Below are 21,545 nucleotides of genomic sequence, written 5' to 3'. Positions count from 1 at the left end.
TCATTCTGAGAACATAAAATAGCCTAAACAACAACAACAACCCAGCTCAGCATTCCTGTGAAGCTCATTACATTGGAGTTTCTACCAGTTCACTCCTATAGTTCACCCTACACAGTTCTGTAACATGTGGAAACGGCACCACTCAGTCACCCAGTTCCAGGTTTCACTATGATGAATAGACTTCTGTGAGCATCTGTGTACAGATTCTTGTCCTGGGTAACAATTAGGGGTGAATTATTGGGTTTAACTTTTTTAAAGAAACTACCAACCTTTCCCAGGACACCTGAGTCAAGCTACATTACAATGCTGTATGTGAGCTCTCACTGCTCTGGACCCTTGTCAGCACCTGCTACTGTAAGTATACTTGACTTCAGCCACTCTGGGGACTGTCTGTCTCATGGTGACTTTAATTTGTTGTAGTTTAATGACTAATGATGTATATAAGTTTATTTGCTCATTTGCCACTGGTCTGTCAGCTTTTGCCTATTCTAAAACCATGTTGCCTGGCATTTTACTATTGTGATCTTTATTTTTTACACGTTTTAGATCAAGCTCGACCCTGCCTGTAGGGAGTAGCCTCCCTTGGGCTGAGGCCCCAGATTTAGCAGAAGGAGAAAGTGAACTGAGCACCAGCACCTCACCCTCTGCTTCCTGACTGCTGTGCTGTAACAGCTGCCCCACGTTCCGATGCCGCCTCCAGGCGCAGCTGAACAGACCTTCCTCCCTAAGTCTGTCACAGCGCTGGGGAGCAAGCACACACAGTCCAACACTATTTTGCGTGGGACTACCCCACTGCTTCAGTACCATTTGTTGAAGACTATTCTTTCCTGACCTAATGATCTTGGCAATTTTGCTGACAATCAATTGACATCGACTTATAGGCTCACTTTGAACTGTGAAGTCTACTGTGTGCACAGTTTTCATGGCCTTCTCACAGTAACTTTTTTCCGCAGTTTAAAGTCAATCTTTGTCTAAGCTATGATGCAAAACTAAAGGTTTCCTTTTCTTCACAAAGAGCTACAGTGTTTCTTCAGAAGTACTTGATGACAATCCTTCACTGTTGAACTGCCTTGAGACGTTCATAAAAATCAATTGTTTGCATCTGTGTAGGTCTGCTTCTACATGGTTATGTTGATCTGCAGCAGATTTCAGAAAAGCGTTTCTATAAAGGCCAGAAGTAAATATTCTTTCTTCTGTGGGCAACACAGTCTCTTTCTCTACAGGCTTCATGGCCACACAATGAAAACAGCTAGAGACAATTTGTATAAATGAACAGGCATGGCTCTGTTCAATAAAACTTTATTAACCCAAACAAAAAATAACAGCTGGTGGTGGGATTTGTCTGTGGTCAGTTTCTGACTGGCTCATGATGGCTCTTGGTGACTTTATGGAAATCTACAGTTCAGGTGACCAAATCTCATAAAACTGCCCTTAACCAAAACCACTCTCGTGATTTTAAACACTCTTTGCATGTCAGGGTCGGGCATTTTTGTTTTGCATTTTTGAGGCATTAACCCTGCCCTGGCCTTGCTTGTCCTGGGCAAGCTTTACTACTGAATGTTGTCTCCAGAGTAGCTTGCCGTTTTATTAAAGCTCTATTTTTTTTAATTGGATTCCGTTTAATTTATAGAGTAACCTGGGAGCAATTTCCACTTTAATAATATTCGAGTTGTCTCAGCTATAAACGGGAAAGTCTATATCATCCTGTAGTTTTCTACAGTCTTAGATAGCTTCTGAATGAGTTCTTAAATCTCATTTATTAACCTCGCCTTATTTTTGCTCCCAGTGTTGACGGGACCCAGGGCTTTACACACGCCAGGCAAGTGCCCTGCAACTAGGCGACACTCTGGCCCGACTTATTCTCAGGTTTCTATGCTCGTGTAAACTAGGCGACACTCTGGCCTGACTTATTCTCAGGTTTCTATGCTCGTGTAAACTGCTAATATTCTTTTCTATTCTTTTTTTTTTTGAACAAGAAGATTACTGAACTATACTGCAGAAGAACATCAGGTGAGCAGACCTTGATGGTCACTTCCTATCAGTCATTACTATGATGACTGTAATATGGCAATAATTACGTCATTTCTTCTATACTTACTAGTTTGCATTCGTATATCTCTCATGTGGAGAGGTGTGCTCTCTTTTGAGTCAATAAGATGCATGTATTAATACCATCATCTGAAGCTTAAAGCATGTTTAAGGTTTGGGTTTAGGTCGTGGGACCCCTGTCAAGGTATCTTTGTCCTTTTGGTAAACCTGCATTAATGTTTCTGTTCTACACGAGGTGTTCTTTCAGAACCAACACAACATGGGCAATTTCCCCACAGAGCTGCTTTCTGGTGGAGAGCCGAGTGCTTGCTGTGCTCCTCGTTGATAAAGTGTGTGTGCATACACAGTCATTGCACACTTATATCATTATCTAATGAAGTATAAGTGTGTGTACATACACAGTCATTGCACACTTACATAATTATCTAATGAAGTGTGTATGTGTGTGAAGTCATTGCACACTTATATCATTATCTAATGAAGTGTGTGTGTACACAGTCATTGCACACTTACATCACTGTCTACCATGAACTTATATTCTCCAATCCCAGAGGGAACACTACCTCTGGGCTTCATTTCCGTTTTCCCCAGCTTCCCATTTATACAGCCTTCTCCAGTAGCTGGAATGCACTAGCTTGATACATTCCTATGCTCAAGTTCTGCACAGCAACCAACCATACAGTCATGGTTCAACTGTCTTGCTTAGTCATCTGCCACATAAGTTTAAAACCCAGGCAGGGTTTAATTAATTAATGGCTTTTAGACTACACTGGTTAAAGAAAGAGGGAAAGAAGAGAGGGAAGGATCTTTCTCTGCCTAATTTAACAGAAAAACAATAGTATTGAACTTTAGTGATTAGGAAATAAATTTACAGACAAGGAAGATGAAGAAAAGAGAACATCTGGAGAAGAGGTAGACCGGCAATTTGACAAAGAAGGGACCCATTGCCTTGACTTGATTCTCTGTGGCGTCATTAACAACCATGCTCATAACAGATCAGAACTCAGTCAGAGGCCAAACAGGGGCTACTACTCACTCCCCATCTTTAAACTGAGTGCTGTCTTGTGCTCCTGACTCCTGAGCTCACTCTTCCCATGTGACTGACAGGTGGGCTGTTGTAATTATCTTTATCTTTTCTGTAGTTATGCACGCCAGAGCTGGTACCTTGAACCTCTGACTCCGACAAAAGCTGATGCAGGTCTGTATGGTGAGCTTGTTGGACGTTTTACTGGTGCCAGTGAGAGGAGGTGGGTTTCCATGATCCTTGTAGCAGCCAAGGTTTCCAGGCACTGGAGACAAACAAAACAAAAGAATTTCACAACATCTGGCTGGATAAGGCTAAGAGGGAAATCCTGGCGGTGCCAGGTGTGCTGTCCTAGTGTTTACAGCCCTGAGGGACAACACAGGCAAAAGACAACAAGCTCTAAAACGGACCCTCTGGTGCTGTTCTCTGCCAAATACCAACCATCTGCGAGTGTGGCATGAGGTCCCCATTTAGCAACCTGAAGACATTTATTTTACTTTGCCAATGTTGGCAGAATTTGGTACTGAGGAGAACTAGGGAGGATCTCTTAAGATAGAGAGGGTGGTTTTGCTTTTGGCTCATGGCAGCCATCTCCCAGTAATTTATCAAAATGACAGACATAGAAGGAGCCTGCTGTATGTTTTCTGGGCTTTGTAGGAAACATGGAGGTATTCCTTTGGTCACATACACGCAAATCTACAAGAAGGGTGATATTGTAGATGAGTGGATAGTGTTCAAAAAAGAATGACCATATGTGTTTCTATGGCAAAACTGGCAGTGTCTACGTCACTCAGCAGGCCATGGGCTTCACTGTAAACAAGGAGGTGAGGGCCAAGGTTCTTGCCAAGAGAAGTAGTGTGCACATTGGACATGTTAAGAACCAAGACCTGAGCCAGGTTCCTGAAACTGGTGAAGGAAAACGACGAGAAAAAAGGAAGCCTGAAGAAGGGCATCTGTGCTCAACTGAAGCATCAGCCTGCTCCACCCAGAGGAGCACGCTTTGGGGGAACTAGGGGAAGGAGCCTGGGCTCCTGTCCCTATGAATTCACGGCTTAATGTACAAAAGTAGTAAAAGACCTAGACTCTGTAAAAACAAAACAAAACAGAGAAGTGGTCTGGCAAGATGTCTCATGGGTAAAGGCACTTTCTTGATGACCTCAGTTTGATTTCTGGAATCCACATGGCAGAGAGAAACAACTCCCAAAAGTTGTTTTTTGGCTTTCACATGTGTGCTGTGGCATGTGCCTCCTCCTCCGGCTCCCTCCCCAGCAGTGAAGCAATCAGATCTAAACTGTTCCAAGGTTACTGGAGGAGCACAGGTGGTAAGCACAGGCGTTTGAGGGCAATCTGGGCTACACAATACATTTAGACTTTGTTTCAAAAGTAAACAAACAGGCAAAAAACCAAAGGGGCTAAAGAGGTGGTTCCAAGGTTAAGAGCACTGGCTCCTCACCCAGAGGACCTAAGTTGGATTCCCAGCATCCAAAATGGCGGTTCAAAGCAATCTGTAACTCCAGTTCCAGGAGATCCAGGCACCCTCTTCTGTCACATACATACATACAGGCACACACAGAGACACAACCAAACAACCCCAAACTCCCCAAAGGACCCTAAGTTAGCGTAGTACAGAGAGATGTATATCCATGTTTATTGTGGAATCAACCTAGATGTCCATCAACAAATGAATGAATTAAAAAAATGTGACACACAGACAATGGTGTTTTAGAAAAAAATTATAGCTGGGCATGGTGGTACACACCTTTAATTCCAGCATTCAGAAGGCAGAGGCAGATGGATCTCTGTGAATTCAAGGCCATCCCGGTCTACATAGTGAGTTCTAGGATAGCCAGGGCTACATAGAGAAACCCCCACTCAAAAAAATAAGCAAACAAAATTATTCAGCTGCACATATGAACTCACACTGGCTGTGACAGTATGCATAAGCCCTGAGCAAACTCAAGCCAGGACCACACCCCACCATGGAGAGAGGAGGCAGCAGGAGGTCCCACTCCTAGCTGAGCAGTCAATGGCAAGTGACAGCTGCTGGGGGAAGGATGGTCAGTTTTCTTTAACAGTGTTGCCCCTGGTAGTTTGAACACACTCCAGTGGAAAAGACCACATATCCATGAATATATATATGGGCAGTATAAATTGGATTTGATGGGAAGAAAAACAGAGACAGAACACAAAATTGGGTGGGGAGGAAAGGGAGTGGATATGGGAGGAGTTGGGTAAGGGGTAAATACGCCTTAAAAACGCACAAAATTCTTAAAGAACCAATAATAATAAACAAAACGATAGCGTGTGGTGTGTTTAGGCCAGAGGACACCTCGGTGCTGTTTTCCGGGTGCCTCTCCCCAGTCTGGAGCTCACCACGCGGGCTAGGCTGGCTGGCCGGTGAGCGCCAGGGGTCCACCTGTGGCCTTGCAGCACTAGGAGAAATATACACAGGCTGCTATGCATAGCTTTCTGAAAGATATTTACTTTTATTTTTAAGTGTATGTGTGAGTTTATGTGCACCACATACACCTGCAGAAGTCATGGGGGGCGGGGTTAGAATGGAAGTTACAGGTGATTGTGAACCAGATACGGGTGCTGGGAGTCAAATCTGCAAGAGCAGGAATCCTAACTGCCATCTCTCCAGCCCCAGTGCCTGGCTTTTTTTTTAAACTTAAACTCTGGGAGATCAAACTCAGGTTCTATGACTAGGCAATCTCCACAGCCTTTTGTATACATATGAATGATGTAGAAGGGGGACTCTGCGGGGAGAGCAGACTAAAAGGAGGTAGACACAGAAGAGAAAGGAGAGCATAATAAGGAATAAAAATGACCACAGTACATGATATGCTTGAGTCAAGTATATGAAAGTATTTGCATTGCAATGTCTTTATGAATCCTATTAATCTGTACAAAAAAAATAAAACAAAACAAAATGTTTCAAAACAAACTCTCAGAACCCCCTACCTTCACACTGTACTTAAACCTTTGTTCTTTGAAACAGTGAGTGGTTTCCCCAGGTCTTCTGAACAGCGAGCTTCCCTTTGCTGCAGGAACAAAGGACCACAAACCTGCCATCTCCAGCAGCATTCATTATCTTCTGAAGGCTGGAAGAGCCAAGCAGGTTTTAATGACCAAGATGAGGGTGTCAGCACAGCTGAGCCATATTCGAAGGATTCGAAGAAGCAGCCCATCCTGTTCAGCTATGGCTACAAGGCTATCAGTTCCCTCCCTGGCTTCCACCGTCCCGTCAGAGCTCTGACTCATAGCTTCCTGTAATGCACTGGACCCACACGGATAATCCAGGATAATCTCTCCTTCCCAAGTCTTTAGCCACACTTGCGCAGTCTAATGCCATTTAAGGTCACATTCTCATAGACTTGGGATTATAAAATCTATCTTTGGGGGTCATTATTCAGCCTACCACAGGGAGCATATTAGTGTTTTACAGCCACATGCTAGATTGTTTGGCCTAGTGAGGCAAGAGGAACATAAATACGGGTACCAACCATGGTAGCTGGCGTTCACATAGCCTCAGGGATCTTCTATGGACTAAATACTTGTACACCACTGTGATGTAATAAGAAATACACTTGGTTTCTACCCACTTCCTGCCACTTCTCTAACCCTCAAGACTCTGGGTGACTCCTTTCTAATGAGATACCTCGTGGTGAGCTCCTGGTTAGCCTCATGGCGGGGGTGAACACCAGGAAGACCAAGCCACAATTAGTAACTTGGAATGCTCAGTCCCCCTCCCCCGTCCTCCAGGGAAGAGAAAAGGGCAGAGATGGAGTCAAGGATGTGCCCACCTGAGGACGACTCTGTAAGAACCACTAGAGATGGAGTCCACGGAGCTTCTGGGGTGATGAACATATCCATGCTAAGAAACACCGCACTCCACAGGGACAGACACTGTGGGGCTCAAAACCTTTTCGACCTTAACCCTACAAACATCTTCAACATCTTCAACCTATCACATCCTTGCCGACACACCAGAGAATGTGTTCCTTGAGTTCTAAGAGCTACTACAGCAGACTACCAAACCTGAGGAGGAAGTCTTGGAAACCTTTACCTTGCAGACAAGCCTAGAGACCTACATTTGTGACTGGCATCTGCAGCAGGGTGTGGTCCTGCAGTGCCAAGCCTTTAACCCACGGCACTGACTCTGGGTGTTCAGAGGCAGGACAGAATTGTAAGCCATCTTGTTGGTGTCTAGAGAGCTGAAGGATTGGCTGCTGGGAAAAACTCACCCGTCTGGTGTCAGAGTAAAGCCTGGATATATGGGAAAAAGATTGGTTTCTTTCCTTTTATCCCCAATTTGTATGCTGAAGTCTGAATAAACAGTGTGAATGGACTTGGAGTGAGGCCTCCAGGAGGTAATTAGATGAAGTCAGGAAGAGTGAGCTCCCACAATGGGACAAGAAGAGGAGACAAGAGCCCATTCTTTCCCTGTCATGTGAGCACTCATCAGAACACAGCCATCAACAAGCCAGGGAGGGCCCACACTGCAGACACCAGCACACTGACTCGACTCCCAGACTACTATATCTATGAAGCTGAGCAATTTTGTTTAAAAAAAATTATACTACTTCAGGGAATTTTAGCACTTTATTCCCAGCACTCAGGAAGCAGGAGCAGGTATATTTCTGTGAGTTCAAGGCCACCCTGGTCTACATCATGAATTCCAGCCATAGTGAGACCTTGTCTCTCCCAACCTCCATGTGCACCAAATAAAAATGTATCTCTTGCCTAAAGCAGATCCCTGTCCCTAAAGTTCATGCCAAGTGTAAGCCACCCTAGTTTACGCCTTTTGTTGAGACAAGGTTTCAATATGTAGCCCTGGCAGGCATCAAGTTTTTGAGGATTACAAGAATACAAATAGGCCATGGCAAAGGCCATGGCAAAGCACTGAGGGTGGGCTGGGCTCCAGCCAAGCACACATAAAACTGCATCGTATTAAGAGTGTGTGAGCCGGACAGTGGCTCTTTCCCCTTCCTGCTTTCCAATGAGACATTCCGGCCCTGGCAACAGCTTGGCTACAGCTTTCTTTGTAAGAGACTTCAATACACAAGACTAAGTCAGACTAGATTTCTAACTCAAAGAATGTGTGACAATATGCCACAATAAGCTACTAAACTTGGGAGTAATCTGTTCCAAAGTAATAGATCATTAATATATGAGACATACCAAATAAGTTCCTTGCAATTAATTCATAATGAGCCAGTGGCACATCGGTTTCTTAGGAACTTAGTTTTCAATCCATGCCACTAACTCAGGATTATTAGCTGAAGTCCCTTTCCAAACACCCTACAGTTTCTTCTAGATCCAATTCTAAAACGCTAACCCAGGAGACTGGTGAGTCTGGGATAGTATTTTCCTTTAAGACTGCAAATAGCACAGCCCAGTTTATTGAGTTATGTCTGCACATCAGTCTTTTGGAGCATATAAAACATATGCATGTATGTGATGTATACACATAGGAAACTTTCCTCCCAGAACACCTGACCAGTTTATTTTATATTTGCAGAAAGTATCTCGGTTACTCCAATCCTCACACTTCCCCTTTAAGTCATGCAGTTGCCCTCCAGTTCCCTCTCACCACACATGGTTCAAATGTAACAAATGTGGCTCCCCATACAAACTTTAAAATGACTCTTTCAGAAACAAATCAAATCTCTACAGTAGCAAGTATAAACAGGAGCACTCCAATCTCTAGTGGAGGCCAGGCCTGAGAATGTCTGAGGTTTAGGGCTTAAACAACCGCAGAACCAAGCAGCTGTAGCCGGGGCGTAGGATTCAAGCTGAGCTTGCTAAAGAGGACTTCCATATGGAGACCCGAACACACACTTAGTGATTCTTACTAAGAACTACTTGGTCATGATCTTGATCATTTACTCTAATTTTTGTCTCGTTTATTCCACTACGCTCAAGTAAGGAAGTTATGTATAAGTCTACATCCAGCCCAAGGCGCATGGTCATAAATGCAAGGCTATAGGCTACACAAATACACATGGATTCTATAAGCTTTATTCACAAAAGTTTGGTGAGCAAATCCAGGCAGCTTGTGTCTCAATGTGGCAGTGGGGTCCTGAATATGTACTCTAAAGGGATCATTAGGAATGGGGCTGCCCTCTGCTGCCGCCCTAATCTACTTGAACCTGGGTAGTTTAAGGTAATGTCCTTGCCCCACCCCCAAGCCCTACTTCTATGACACTCTGAGTTACCGCTCCCCAGTTCTGTCTCTTTCTTAGACCACAGCCTCTTAAACTTTCTCTTCTCACAACCCTCTCACCCCTCCTCCTCGTGACAAAACTTTGATAGGACCCAGGGTATAAAGGCTCATAAAATAGGGAACTAGGGAGGTGACTTAGTCAGTGAAGTGTTTGCCTTCTAACTACAAGGACCTGAGTTTGATCCCCAGAATGAACACAAAATATTATCCATGCCCACCCAAGGCTGGGGAGGTAGGGGCAGGATCCCTGAGGCTCCCTGGATGACCAGTTTAGCCTAATTATATATCACGTTGCAGGCCACTGAGAGACACTGTCTCAAAAAAAACAAACTTGATTGTCCCTGAGAATGACACCTGAGGTTGTCCTCTGGCTTCATATGCTTGCATACACACCTGCTGGGATCACAGGTACACACATGTAAAATAGGTAAAGGCCAAAGGTTTGCTAGTAGTAAATTATTAAAAGTTTACTTTAAAACTATTCTTTGGTGTACATATACTTTTACTATCTATTAAAGACCATAATAAACTTGTATATAAATGAAATGGATATACTCATCTATTTTTTCCATAATTAAATCCTGACTGAATACCTCATGCTGCAGGACATGAGCATCTTCGGTTTTTCATAATTGTTTACATTTTGGTTTTATAATCAATGCCGAGAACACTGCTCCACATAATCATACAAAATGGCAAAAAGTGGGGTGAGGGCTATTTAAAAAATTGCTGAGCCAGGTGGTGGTGCACACCTTTAATCCCAGCACTCAGGAGGCAGAGGCAGGTGGATCTCTGTGAGTTCCAGGACAGCCTGGTCTACAGAGCGAGTTCCAGGACAGCCATGATTGTTACACAGAGAAACCCTGTTTTGTAAAAACAAAACCAACCCCTTGAAGAAAAAAAAATTGCTTAAAATTCTATTCTATAATTTCAAACCAAAATTCATTCAAAGAAGGGGAAGGAGAAGAAAAATCATTGAACTTCATGTGTGTGTGTGTTTGTATGTGGAAGCCAGAAGGCAGTCTCTTTGACATTTCTTGAAGCAGGCCTTGTCAATGAGGATAGTCTGGCTGGCCATTGAGCACCAGGGATCTGCATTTGCTTCCCTAATGTGTGATCACAAATGCATGCTACCACACTTGCCGTTTTACATGGGTTCTGGAGATCAAACTCAGGTTTCCATGTTTGCATGACAAATACTTACGGACTGAGCTATCTCTCTAGCATCATACTTGATTCCTTTTAAAAATGAAACATCAGCAACTCAAGCAGCAATATTTAAACTAAACTTCTAACATAATTCAAAGGTGTATTAATTTGATAATGCAGAGGAATGATGGTATGGAAGTATTAAAAGATTTTATTTTCCATAATTAAACTGTTATGTTTCCTTAACAGTGGTTTTTCAACCTGTGGGTTGTGACCCTTTTGGGAGCCAACTACCCTTTCACGGGAGTTGCCTAAGACCACTGGAAAACACGGGTATTAACACTGCAATTCATAACAGTAGCAAAATGACAGCTATGAAGTAGCAATGAGAGAATTTTATGGCTGGGGTCCCCACACATGAGGAGCTATGTTAAAGGTCGCAGCACTGGGAAGGCTGAGCAGTAACAGCACTGCAGTTCACAACACAGTCATCTCCAGTCTCAGCGGAGGTTTTCAGGCAGCATTAGTTGTGTCATGATGTATGTGCAGAGTTGAGTGTACATGGTGTGTTCAGAAGTAGGCATCATAGAAGCCACATGGTGCCACACGGGCAGGAGCTGCCAGACTCATTACAGGTTTCATTCTGGTTAGTTATAGCCACTGCACACCCGGACACCTTTACTGTGCCAAATCTCTCACAACCCTTCATGCAGTTATAGGATCCCGTGTGAGCTGTGACACAGCCTACACTCAGTTATAGGATCCCATGTGAGCTGTGACACAGCCTACACTCAGTTATAGGATCCCGTGTGAGCTATGACTTAGAGCTGCTGAGTGGTTACTGGGTAAAGCGCTTGCTTCCATGCCTGTCTACCTGAGTTCAATCTCTGAAACCAACATGGTGGAAGAAGAGGACATGTGTGCTACAAGATGAATACATATATGCACATGTATGTACACATCCACCACACACAAAAAGTATATAAATAAATAAACAAGTATAATTTTTTAAAGAGCTGTGACTTAAACCACTGCCTTGGGCTCCTGTCCCATCTCTGTTTCTATATTTGCCCTATTTGAGGGTACCATGCTGCCAACACAACTATCTGTACCTGCCAGAGAAAACAGGAGTGCAGAGGCCTGAGGCAGGAGCAGTAAGAGGTAAAATGACCAGTAACAGGGGACCGGAGAGATGGCTCAGCAGTTAAAAGCACTGGCTGCTCTTCCAGAGGGCCAGGGTTCAATTCCCAGCACCCACATGGCATCTCACAACTGTTTGTAACTCCAGTTCCAGGGGAACTGCCACCCTCACACAGATATACATGCAAGCATAACACTAATGCACATAAAATACAAATAAATAAATTTTAAAAAATGACCAGGGTGTTTGCTGGGGGTAGCAGCATAAGAGTTGTGTGGCCTACATCCACCCTGCACACTCCTGGCTGGAGTTTTCTAGGTTGCACAGCACCATCTGCATCCCCCGCCCTCTCCTCCCCTTTCCAACAGCACATCCTCACCTCTGCTCCTCAGCCAAACTGAACTGTTGCAAGCATCCAACTTCACCTTGCTCCCCAGCCTTTGGATCTTTATGCTTATATTCTCTCTGCTTAGAAAACTCTACCACACTTAAGATTTCTGTCTGAGCATCACTGTCCTGAGGGACCACTTGGATTTGCCCATCCTCCCCACCTTTCTCCACTCGAAAGCGAGCTGTATGGCTAAGCAGTGGAACAGCAGCGTGGTGAGCTAGATTCCAAACAGTTTTCTGTCTCTCTCTCCAAACAGCCATGGACAGCTCAAGGGGAGGACAATATCTTCCTCACGTCGCTGTGTTCCCCACAGACGCTCGTGATTCTGAAGGAGCTGACCCTGGAGTACCCGAGGCTCCTTCTCGGGAAGTGGTGAATAGACACACAGCATCTGCTTACAGCTGGCCATGCTGTCTTGAGATCTAGAAACAGCATACTAATTCCATACAGGTAAGAATTAAAACTTAGGAGTACTAAATCATGCATGAAACCTTTCCAAAGCCTACTAAAAGGTATTAAGTGAATTTAAGATTTTCTTTTAACCTGCTTTAAATTTTTCTTAGTGACTTCAGGTCATCACTTGTACTTCAACAAAAGGGCCACACCATGTGCCTTCTTCGGCTCATGTCTGACTTTCCTGTGAAAGCTTCCCTGGTTGCCATCTTCGACACGCTCCTGTGTGGCATGGAATGAGCCCTAGTCTCTCATCCCGTTCTGAGGGCCCCACTCTCACGACCTCTAACCTAATTACCCCCAAATAGTACTTGGGGGTTAAGACTCAGCAGAGGAGGCTGGGTATGGTGGCACACACCTCTAATCTCAGCTCTTGGGAGGCAGAGGCAGGTGAAATCTCTGTGAGTTGGAGACCAGCTTGGTCTACAAAGCAAGTTCCAGGACAACCAGGGTTACCCAGTGAGACCTTGTATATATAAGACTCAACATAGGAGAACCTTGGGACGATCCTCAGAGGGGTCTTAAGCGGGTATCTAATTATAGCTATTGGTATCTGTGCTCTGGACTTCACAGCTCAGAAGAAAACTATACAGCTTGTTAGAGTTGTGCTATAAAAACAGAACAAATCCTGAGCACGAAGTTGCACCCTGCTCCAGCATCTGAGGTGGAGCAGGAGAGTTCTCTAGGCTAACCTGGGCTGCATAGGGCACTCCCACCTCACTCTTCATCCTTGTGGTAGCCCAGGAACTGTTCCTCTAGCTCACCCAGTTCTTGCAGGAGCCTGAAGACTCTGGTTTGCACACCCGGAGCCCAGCAGCATTTGTACACTCAGGCATCTCCATCGTAGCCTGCATGGCTTCCTTTCTGTTTCCCTTTTCAGTTCTGGGGATGGAAGCCAGGGGCTGGTGCAGCATAGGCAAGCACTCTAGCACTGAGCCACCATCCCACCCACGGCAGCCTTTCCATGCTCAGATCTTATGAGAAGTGGGTGATGTAGGTAAATACCATAAGGCTGGACAGCATGGTGTATGCTGAACAAAGCCAGTTATTACCAGTATGTATGTATAGTAAGGCTTTCACTGTTTACTACACAAACAAGAATAACTTGCTGGGTAATAGAAAATTAAAACAGCATTGATCTAAAAGGCAACATCAAAAGCGGCCACCTCAGAAATGTTTATCCCAGATATTAAAATATTCATCTTTTACATCTGTGCCCCATAGCATTTTTCACCAGGTCATCTCTCTTGAAGCGCCAGCCCCCTGGGGAAGGCAGGAAAGAGGACATTATTCCTTTTAGACAAAGAACCCCACATGTGAAGGGCCTTTCGTGGGGACACATAAACAGGTCTTGGAGGCAGGATAAGGTCAGGGTGCAGAAGCCCGCTGACTGTATTATGTAAACATGACTATTACCATCATGGAAGAGAAACTGCTATGGTCTCTTACAAAACAGCTTGGCCTGCAGTCATTGTGATGAAGGAAGCAACATGCTTCTACCAAGCTAAGGTAACTCAGCTTGCATCCCCTCATAGGAGGACGGAATTCACCAGACCATCACCCAAGAATACACCACACCAAGCACAGCCGCCCAGCTCCACAGGGTCTTGGGAGGCACTGTTGAGAGATGCAGGAGGAAAGCTGATTTGGGGGTGGGGAATCTCCAGCCACACAGCTGATTCTGAATAACCCATGCTCCTATAACTAACCCCAAGCCCCAAATGAACTCAAGGTTCAGTCTACTGGTGCCTTTCACGGGATGAAGAGATGTTTGTTCACATTGCCTAGGCAAACACATATCACCAGAAAGATTCAGACAGCTCCTCCTCCCACCTTAGTGCTGGGCATCCAACTCAGGGTCCTGTCATAGGAGGCAAACAGCAGCTAACACTGACTATATACCCCAGCTCGAAATGGAATTCCTTCTTTTTTGGCAAGGCCTCACTATGTAGCCCAGGCTGGCCTCCAACTCTTGCTTCTCCTGCCTCAGTTTCCTGATGCAATGATTACAGGCATGTTCCACCAATGCCCGCCAAGACGAAATAATTAAAGACATCAGTCCCTCAGGGTTCTGTGCACCCACAGGAAAGCCTCCGGGACAGCGTCAGCCAGTGGGGGGGGGGGGCGCAGCTCTTCAACTAGAACTGGAAAATGTGGCTCCAAGTTTCACCAGAGAAGACACGTCATGCAGGACTTCCAGACTGTGTTCCACCCTCTGGTCTTCCCAGAAGCAGGGAGGGAAAGTCCTTTGAAAAGGGATACTTGTTCTCAAGTTCTGCTTTCAGGGCCACTTGAAAGTCTCTGTCTTTTATCATATATTTTTCGTCTTACAAGGAAGCTTCATCACTCTTTTTTTAAATTGTAATATGCAAACAGGCCTCTTGTTTATCACAGTTGAGGCTTTGAAACTCATGACAATTAATTACAGTAGCGCTCCCACCCCCCTTATCTGCAAGGGATAGATTCCAAAGTCCTCCAGAGGATGCCAGAAACCACAAATAGTACCCAACCACACACATGCTGATCTTCCTTCCTACAGTCTCAGTGCCTTCTCCATCCAGACTGAGCCCTTGGCTCAAACTTGTGCAGTCCTAGATGTGACCACAAAACTAGCACTGACTTCTCTTCCTAACAATTGTTCACAGATAGAAGATTCATTCTTACCACAGATGTCAGAAACCTCAGTGTATATTTCCCCCCTTTCTTTATTCAGCTAAAGACTGAACTCAGGTTCCAAGAAAACAGCCACGTCTGTGATTTCACAAGACTAACTGGCTGAATGGAACGTTGTGACTGTAGAGAGGTGGCATGATGCAGACCAAGAACCAAATTATCTCGAGCTTCCTTTAGCTCCCTCAGTGCCCACCCTGTGTCTGACCTAACACTCTAGTGACATCATGTGAAGACATGGGGACATAGTCACTTTACAGAGCCTCAGCTTCCACTAACCCAAAGGTTATCAGATGACCTGTGAAGCCCACATTGAGGTTCCCCGCTTGGCTGTATCCCACCTACTTGGTATTTCTATCAATATACTGAAAAGTTGCCTTGATTTATGACTTTCCTTGTTCTGTCACCATAAAACCTTCATGAGACCTAGCACATTGGAACCTGGGGTTTGGGCAATCTGAATGTGTGTGTCCAGGCTATGAGTGCTCGTGTTTGGATAACTAGCTTTTGCTCCCTTTGCAGTAAGAGCTATTGCGCACAGACAGAGTGAGATAAGGACTCAGGAGCTACTGCTGCTCAAAGGCAGCCAAGAACACAACAGCACAATGTTTCCTTTGCTAAGTCATTGCCCTAAGTCTGTGTGACTCCCAAGAAGGCAATTATCCACAGAGGAGTGGGTTGTGGGGGGTACATCTTGGAGCAAAAGTGATCATCATAGCCGGGCGGTGGTGGCGCACGCCTTTAATCCCAGCACTCGGGAGGCAGAGGCAGGCGGATCTCTGTGAGTTGGAGACCAGCCTGGTCTACAGAGCTAGTGCCAGGACAGGCTCCAAAGCCACAGAGAAACCCTGTCTCGAAAAAAAAACCAAAAAAAAAAAAAAAAGTGATCATCAGTTAGAACCACTTTGTCCCCTCAAGCACAAAGACTTCTTTGGACTGCTTTGCAGAATGGAGGCTTTTTAGGCCTGAAGCTCACATCAATATCTCAAAGAAGGGGCCAGGCGGTGGTGGCGCACGCCTTTAATCCCAGCACTCGGGAGGCAGAGGCAGGTGGATCTGTGTGAGTTCGAGACCAGCCTGGTCTACAAGAGCTAGTTCCAGGACAGGCTCCAAAACCACAGAGAAACCCTGCCTCGAAAAACAAAAAACAAAACAAAACAAAAAAAAAAAATCTCAAAGAAGGATCTTTTTTTTTTTTTCATTTTTATTTAACTCTTTATTTGTTCTCTTCCCAGCGTGGTCTCATTGAACAACCATTTTCTACCTTTTACTCGTCTCTTTAGCCGACAGACCGAGGATGGATGGCCAAGTCTTGGTGGAATGAGGATGGGTGGCCAAGCCTTGTTGAATAAGCCTAGTTTGTTGGGGTAGTTGGAGCCCAGGCTTTTGACCTAATGACTTTGATTATGGTAATTCCCTCCTATTTCATTAAAAGAAAACCTTTAGGGCTTCTCATGGGTATGAATAAATAAATAAATAAATAAATAAATAAGTGTCATTTGAACACAAGAGGTGCCACCTCGATGGGGACCAACAGCAAGCAACACAGAGAGCATGAAAGGCAGGACAGGAAGTAGGAGGAACTAGATTTCAACATGCTGCCCAGAACTTTGAATTGCCTATTATTTACTTATTTTCTGTCTGTATGGAGGTACCGGTGTGCCAGTGTGTGTGTAGTTCAGAGGATACGTGGGTGCACATGAATAAAAGTGCTAAGTAGTCACGCCAACACAGAGAAGTGCGCAGACCTGCAGTGTCTACGCTGCCTCCACCATTGTTTTGGCTACTGAGGGAAAATGTAAATGATGCAGCGAGTTCTGTCTTTAAGAGATGAACTCAGGGCTAGAAACATGACAGCCAATAAGGACACGGAATGTTCTTCCAGAGGATCAAGGTTCAGTTCCCAGCACCCACATGGAAGCTTAGAACTGTCTGTATTTCCAGTTCCAGGTAAACCAACACTCTCATTCAGATATACATGCAGGCACACTCCAATGCACATAAAAAATTTAAAAAAATCGAGGAGACAGTATGAATCAGTTGTGTGTAGAGAGACTTACAAAACAAAACAGAGATGAACTCAGCACACAGCAGTGACACTTGAAGTGGGGAAGACCCCAAGACAAGGCTGGCAGAGAGTTCTGTGCAGAGGGTACAGCCCAAAGCAAATTCTCAGACAATAACAGCTGGGCAGAGAACACCCACAGTGCCAGCCCAGCATTCAGCGCAGCTGTGGTGTGCAGCAGGCGTTTTCTGGACATTGTGGCAGCTTGCTCTGCTCCCAGGGCTTGGGACTGCCCAGGCTCAGAGAAAAAAACAACTGAGAGCTAGCAGCATCATTTGCTAACCTGCTACCTGTCATTGTTGAGTCAATCTCTGCATGTCCACGATGTCAAAAAGGGAACCTTAATACTTCTCTATTCTGCATGAATTTCTATTTTAATTCCCAAAGAACACACATACACAATTACCTCTGAAGTCCAGATTCATCCTGGGGCCCCAGTTTTCAAGGGAACAAGGCTGCTTATAAGGACCAAAGGAAAAGGAAAGGTCTTGCCATGGAGTCCTGTATTAGACCCAATTTGACACAGAAGGTGGCATTACCAACGAGCCTCCGTTTTCTTACTGAAGGATGGGGGAGGGGATGAGCAGACATACTCTCCGCGAGAGAACGTGGATGTGTGTGGTACAAGCTAGGCACTCAGCTATAGCTGAACAACACAGAGGTGACTGCTGACATCAATGACACAGGCGTGCCAGCACTAACACGTGTCCTATGGTGGAGACAGCCTTGGCTGCCATGGCCAAAGCACCCTTGTGCAGCTTCCAGGACCCTTACAAGACAGCTCAGTTGAAAGCTTTCAAATTCTGTTTGGGGGCAAAAATGAACATCAGCTAAGGGAGACCAATACAAGCCAGAGTGCAGCTTGGTTAGGAGGAACTTGAGCTGGTGTGTTGAGCATTCTTGGTTGTCATGATGTCATTTGGAATTAACTAAAACCCAAGCAGCTGGGCACACCTGTGAGGGATCTGAGAGGGAAGACCCACTCTAAGTCTAGGCCGTACCTTCTGGTGGCAGCCCACATAAAAGGTCATGGGAGAAGGAAGCATGTGCTTTTTGCCTACTTGGCCTCACTCTCTGGCAAGTTCCCTGACCCTCTGCCTAAGACATGCTTCACTGGTGGTAGATCCTACTTGGCTGGAATTCTGACAGAACAACTCTCTAGTACTTCCCTAGGACTCCAGCACCAGACTTCGGGTTCTGAGGCATCCAGTCTCATAGACTGAACAACTTCCAGATCCTTGGCCTTTTACGTGGTCCACAGCCTGTAAGCCATGCTAAAAAACATCCCATATATGTATACCCCAAATATATATCTATATTTCTATCAATTCTGCTCCTTTAGAGAACCCTGATACAGCTGGTGAGGTTACTGACTGAGACAGAAGTTCCCTTGCTGGCATGGTCTCAAGGCTGGCCCATGTGAGTGACAGTCAACAGAGACTCACACGCTAAATCCTTGGACAGGCTTAGGAAGTCATGGAGAATGGCAAGAAATATGGCTAGCATGAAAGGGGGCCTGGCTACCGAGCCTGACAACCTAACTTGGATCCCCAGAATCCACATGGTGGAAGGAAAGAACCAACTCCCCCCCATTATCGTCTGATCTCCACAAGAGGGAACACACAGAGTGGAATGGAAAGGTGCTAGGAGAACGTCTCCCTGGGGATGCTCATCACTGTCCTCTAGTGCGGGTTACTGACAGACCACACCAGGCTTCACCATCGTCTCAGATCTTATCTCTGTTCCTTCTTGTTTGAGAATACTGACCTGCTTTGCATTTATCAGGATGAGACTACCCTGGGATGTTTTGTCCCTTCTGCCTCCATTACCCTCCCCCCTCCACTCTACTTTCTCCTTCTCCCTCTTTTTTTCAGATAAGGTCTCTCTATGTAGCTGTGGTTGGCCTGGAACTACCTTGCTCTGTAGACCAGACCGGCCCTGAACTCACAGAGACATGCCTGTCTCTGCCTCCAGAGAGTTGGGATTATTGATGTGTGCCACCACCATGCTTGTTCCTACTGTTCAGTTTTACAGTTTCAGAGCGGGTTCTCACTCAGCTCAAGTTTCACTTATTCCTCTCATGTGTATGGTGCTGGTCTGCACATCATGCATGGCTGGGGTCTAAGGAGGCCAGAGGAAGGTGTCGCGTCTCTTGGGATTGGAGTTAATGATGGCTGTGAACCACCATGTGGATGCGGGGAATCAAAGTCAGGCACAATAGCAGTAGGCAGTGCTCTTGGCTGCTGGGTCATTTCTCCACTCTAACATCTAGAGCAGTGGTTCTCAACCTTCCTAATGCTGAGACCTCTCAATACAGTTCCTCATGCTGTGGTGACCCCAGACCATAAATTATTTCATTGCTACTTCATAACTGTAATTTTGTTGCTGTTATGAATCATAGTGTAAATATCTGTGCTTTCTGAAAGTCTTAGGCGGCCCCTGTGATAGGGGCATTCTACCCCCAAGGGTTCTCCATCTGCAGGCTGAGAACCTGCTGCTCTAGAGCCTTACACTTTAGTCCTGCTGACAACCAGGGACCTGACTCCTCCAGCTCACGTTTGTGATTTCTGTCAACCTTACTTCTACATCTGTTAATGTGCCAGTCTCCTATCTTAAATTACAGGCTTCCATAGGCTGCAGACCATACCTGGGTACAAGATCTTGCGTATAGTCAGAGCCTAGGAGATAGTGGCTGGGAGTGCAACTCAGTCGTGGGCACTCGCCTAGCATGTGTCAAGGCCCTGGGTTCTACCTCCAACACCATAAATAAAAAAGGGGAAGAAATAAATGCCATTTGTCATAGCTAACAACTCTTAAAGTTCTTGTAATCTGATTACATTTATTTATCTCTGTGTGCTTGCATATGAGCTAGCGTGCCACAGCAAGCACACGGCAGAGGACAAGCGGCAGAGTGGCTCTGCCTGAACCATGTGAATACCAAGGATCACACTCAGGTCATCAGGCTTAGGTGCAAGCATTCTTATGCACTGAGCCATTTTGCTGGCTCCTAAAGTTCTTACGATTTTAAACTTTAATAATTAATTTTAATAACTACTTCAATAATGAATAGTTTTCACAACTTTAAGTAATAATTAAGAGTTGTAATAAGCTTAATTAAAGCCTTAATAACAAACTTTAACAACAAATTCAGGCACTGACAAGCTAATGTAAAGTGCTTTAGGAGTTGGGGACGCTGCCTTGTAGTAGGCTGCCGGCTGGCGTGTGAGAGAGCCCCTGCGCTGGTCTCATGTTGCATGTTTCAGTCCAGATATTCTGAGTGGTAAATATATATACTTTTACATATTTAAGATCTTACAAGGTGTGAAACTTTATTTTAAAAAAATATAGCTGGATATGGTGGCATGCACCACCAGCCTTTGGGAGGCAGAGGTAGGTAGATCTCTGTGAGTTCAAGACCAGCCAGGACTACATAGGGAGCTCTATGCCAGCAAGACCTACAGAGTAAGAATTTGTCTTTAATCCCAGCACTCGGGAGGCAGAGGCAGGTGGATCTCTGTGAGTTTGAGGCCAGCCTGGTCTACAAGAGCTAGTTCCAGGACAGGGTCAACAGCTACAGCTGTCTCAAAAAAACAAAAAACCAAACCAAACCAAAACAAAAGGTTCTTTCAAGCACTGGTTCAGTAGGCAACTGCAGCTGAGCCTGAGAGCTAGAGTCTAATCCTAGGATCCACTGTATGGTATAAAGGAGGAAACAGCACTGGAAACTGTCCTCTGACCTACAGCCCCGTCTATGCAGGAGGCTGGCACGGGTAACCTGATTCCAGGGAGGCATAAACTACTATCCATTGTTTTAGTTACTAAAGTTAATAGAAACTTATTAATATCATAGGATTCACCCTTTCAAATTTCTCTAATTCAATGATGAATTTTCATAGATAAGATTTATAGGTGAACATTTTGGGTAGATTTAAAAAAAAAATAACTCTCAGAAATGAGAAGGTAAATTTTTCATGCCAGGAGCCTCAGACCCAAATCAGCCGGGTGCAGAAAACTCTATTTGACTTTGACTTTTTCTGTTAAAGGCCAGGGAGATGGCCCCGTGGTTAAGAGCACATACTGAGCACCCAGAGGACCCGAATTCAGTTCCTGCCATGCACGTCAGGTGCCTCGCATCACCTAAGGCTCTACTCAGAGGAACCAGGTACCTGCACACATGCACACTTATCCTCACACAGATAATTAAAATAAATGACATCTTTAAAGGTTGCTCTAGTGACATTTTATTTATTTCTGGAGGAGGGGAGCACGTGTGTGAGGTGAGAGGACAACGTGTGAGACTCTCCACAAGGTCAAACTCAGGTTTCCAGTCCACTGGGGCGTTCACCTGCTGAGCTGAGCATCTCCTGAGCCCAG

At 45.1% G+C, this 21,545-nt stretch overlaps 1 protein-coding gene across 2 annotated transcripts in view; it reads right to left on the bottom strand.

Moving 5' to 3' along the window:
* Positions 1 to 21,545, bottom strand: part of Kremen1 (kringle containing transmembrane protein 1) — a 68,088-nt gene that overhangs the window by 19,581 nt on the left and 26,962 nt on the right. For both annotated transcript variants that reach the window (XM_041636403.1, XM_041636404.1), the window contains exon 4: positions 3,214 to 3,338. In XM_041636403.1, coding sequence (XP_041492337.1) covers positions 3,214 to 3,338 — 125 coding nt within the window. The remainder of the gene's footprint in view (positions 1 to 3,213; positions 3,339 to 21,545) is intronic.

This window comes from Microtus oregoni, unplaced genomic scaffold, assembly GCF_018167655.1.
Source record: "Microtus oregoni isolate MIOR12 unplaced genomic scaffold, Mior012 000049F_ref0000343, whole genome shotgun sequence".
NCBI classification, from domain to species: Eukaryota; Metazoa; Chordata; class Mammalia; order Rodentia; family Cricetidae; genus Microtus; species Microtus oregoni.
Note: the sequence above shows the minus strand (reverse complement) of the source record. Positions and strands in the feature narration are given on the sequence as shown.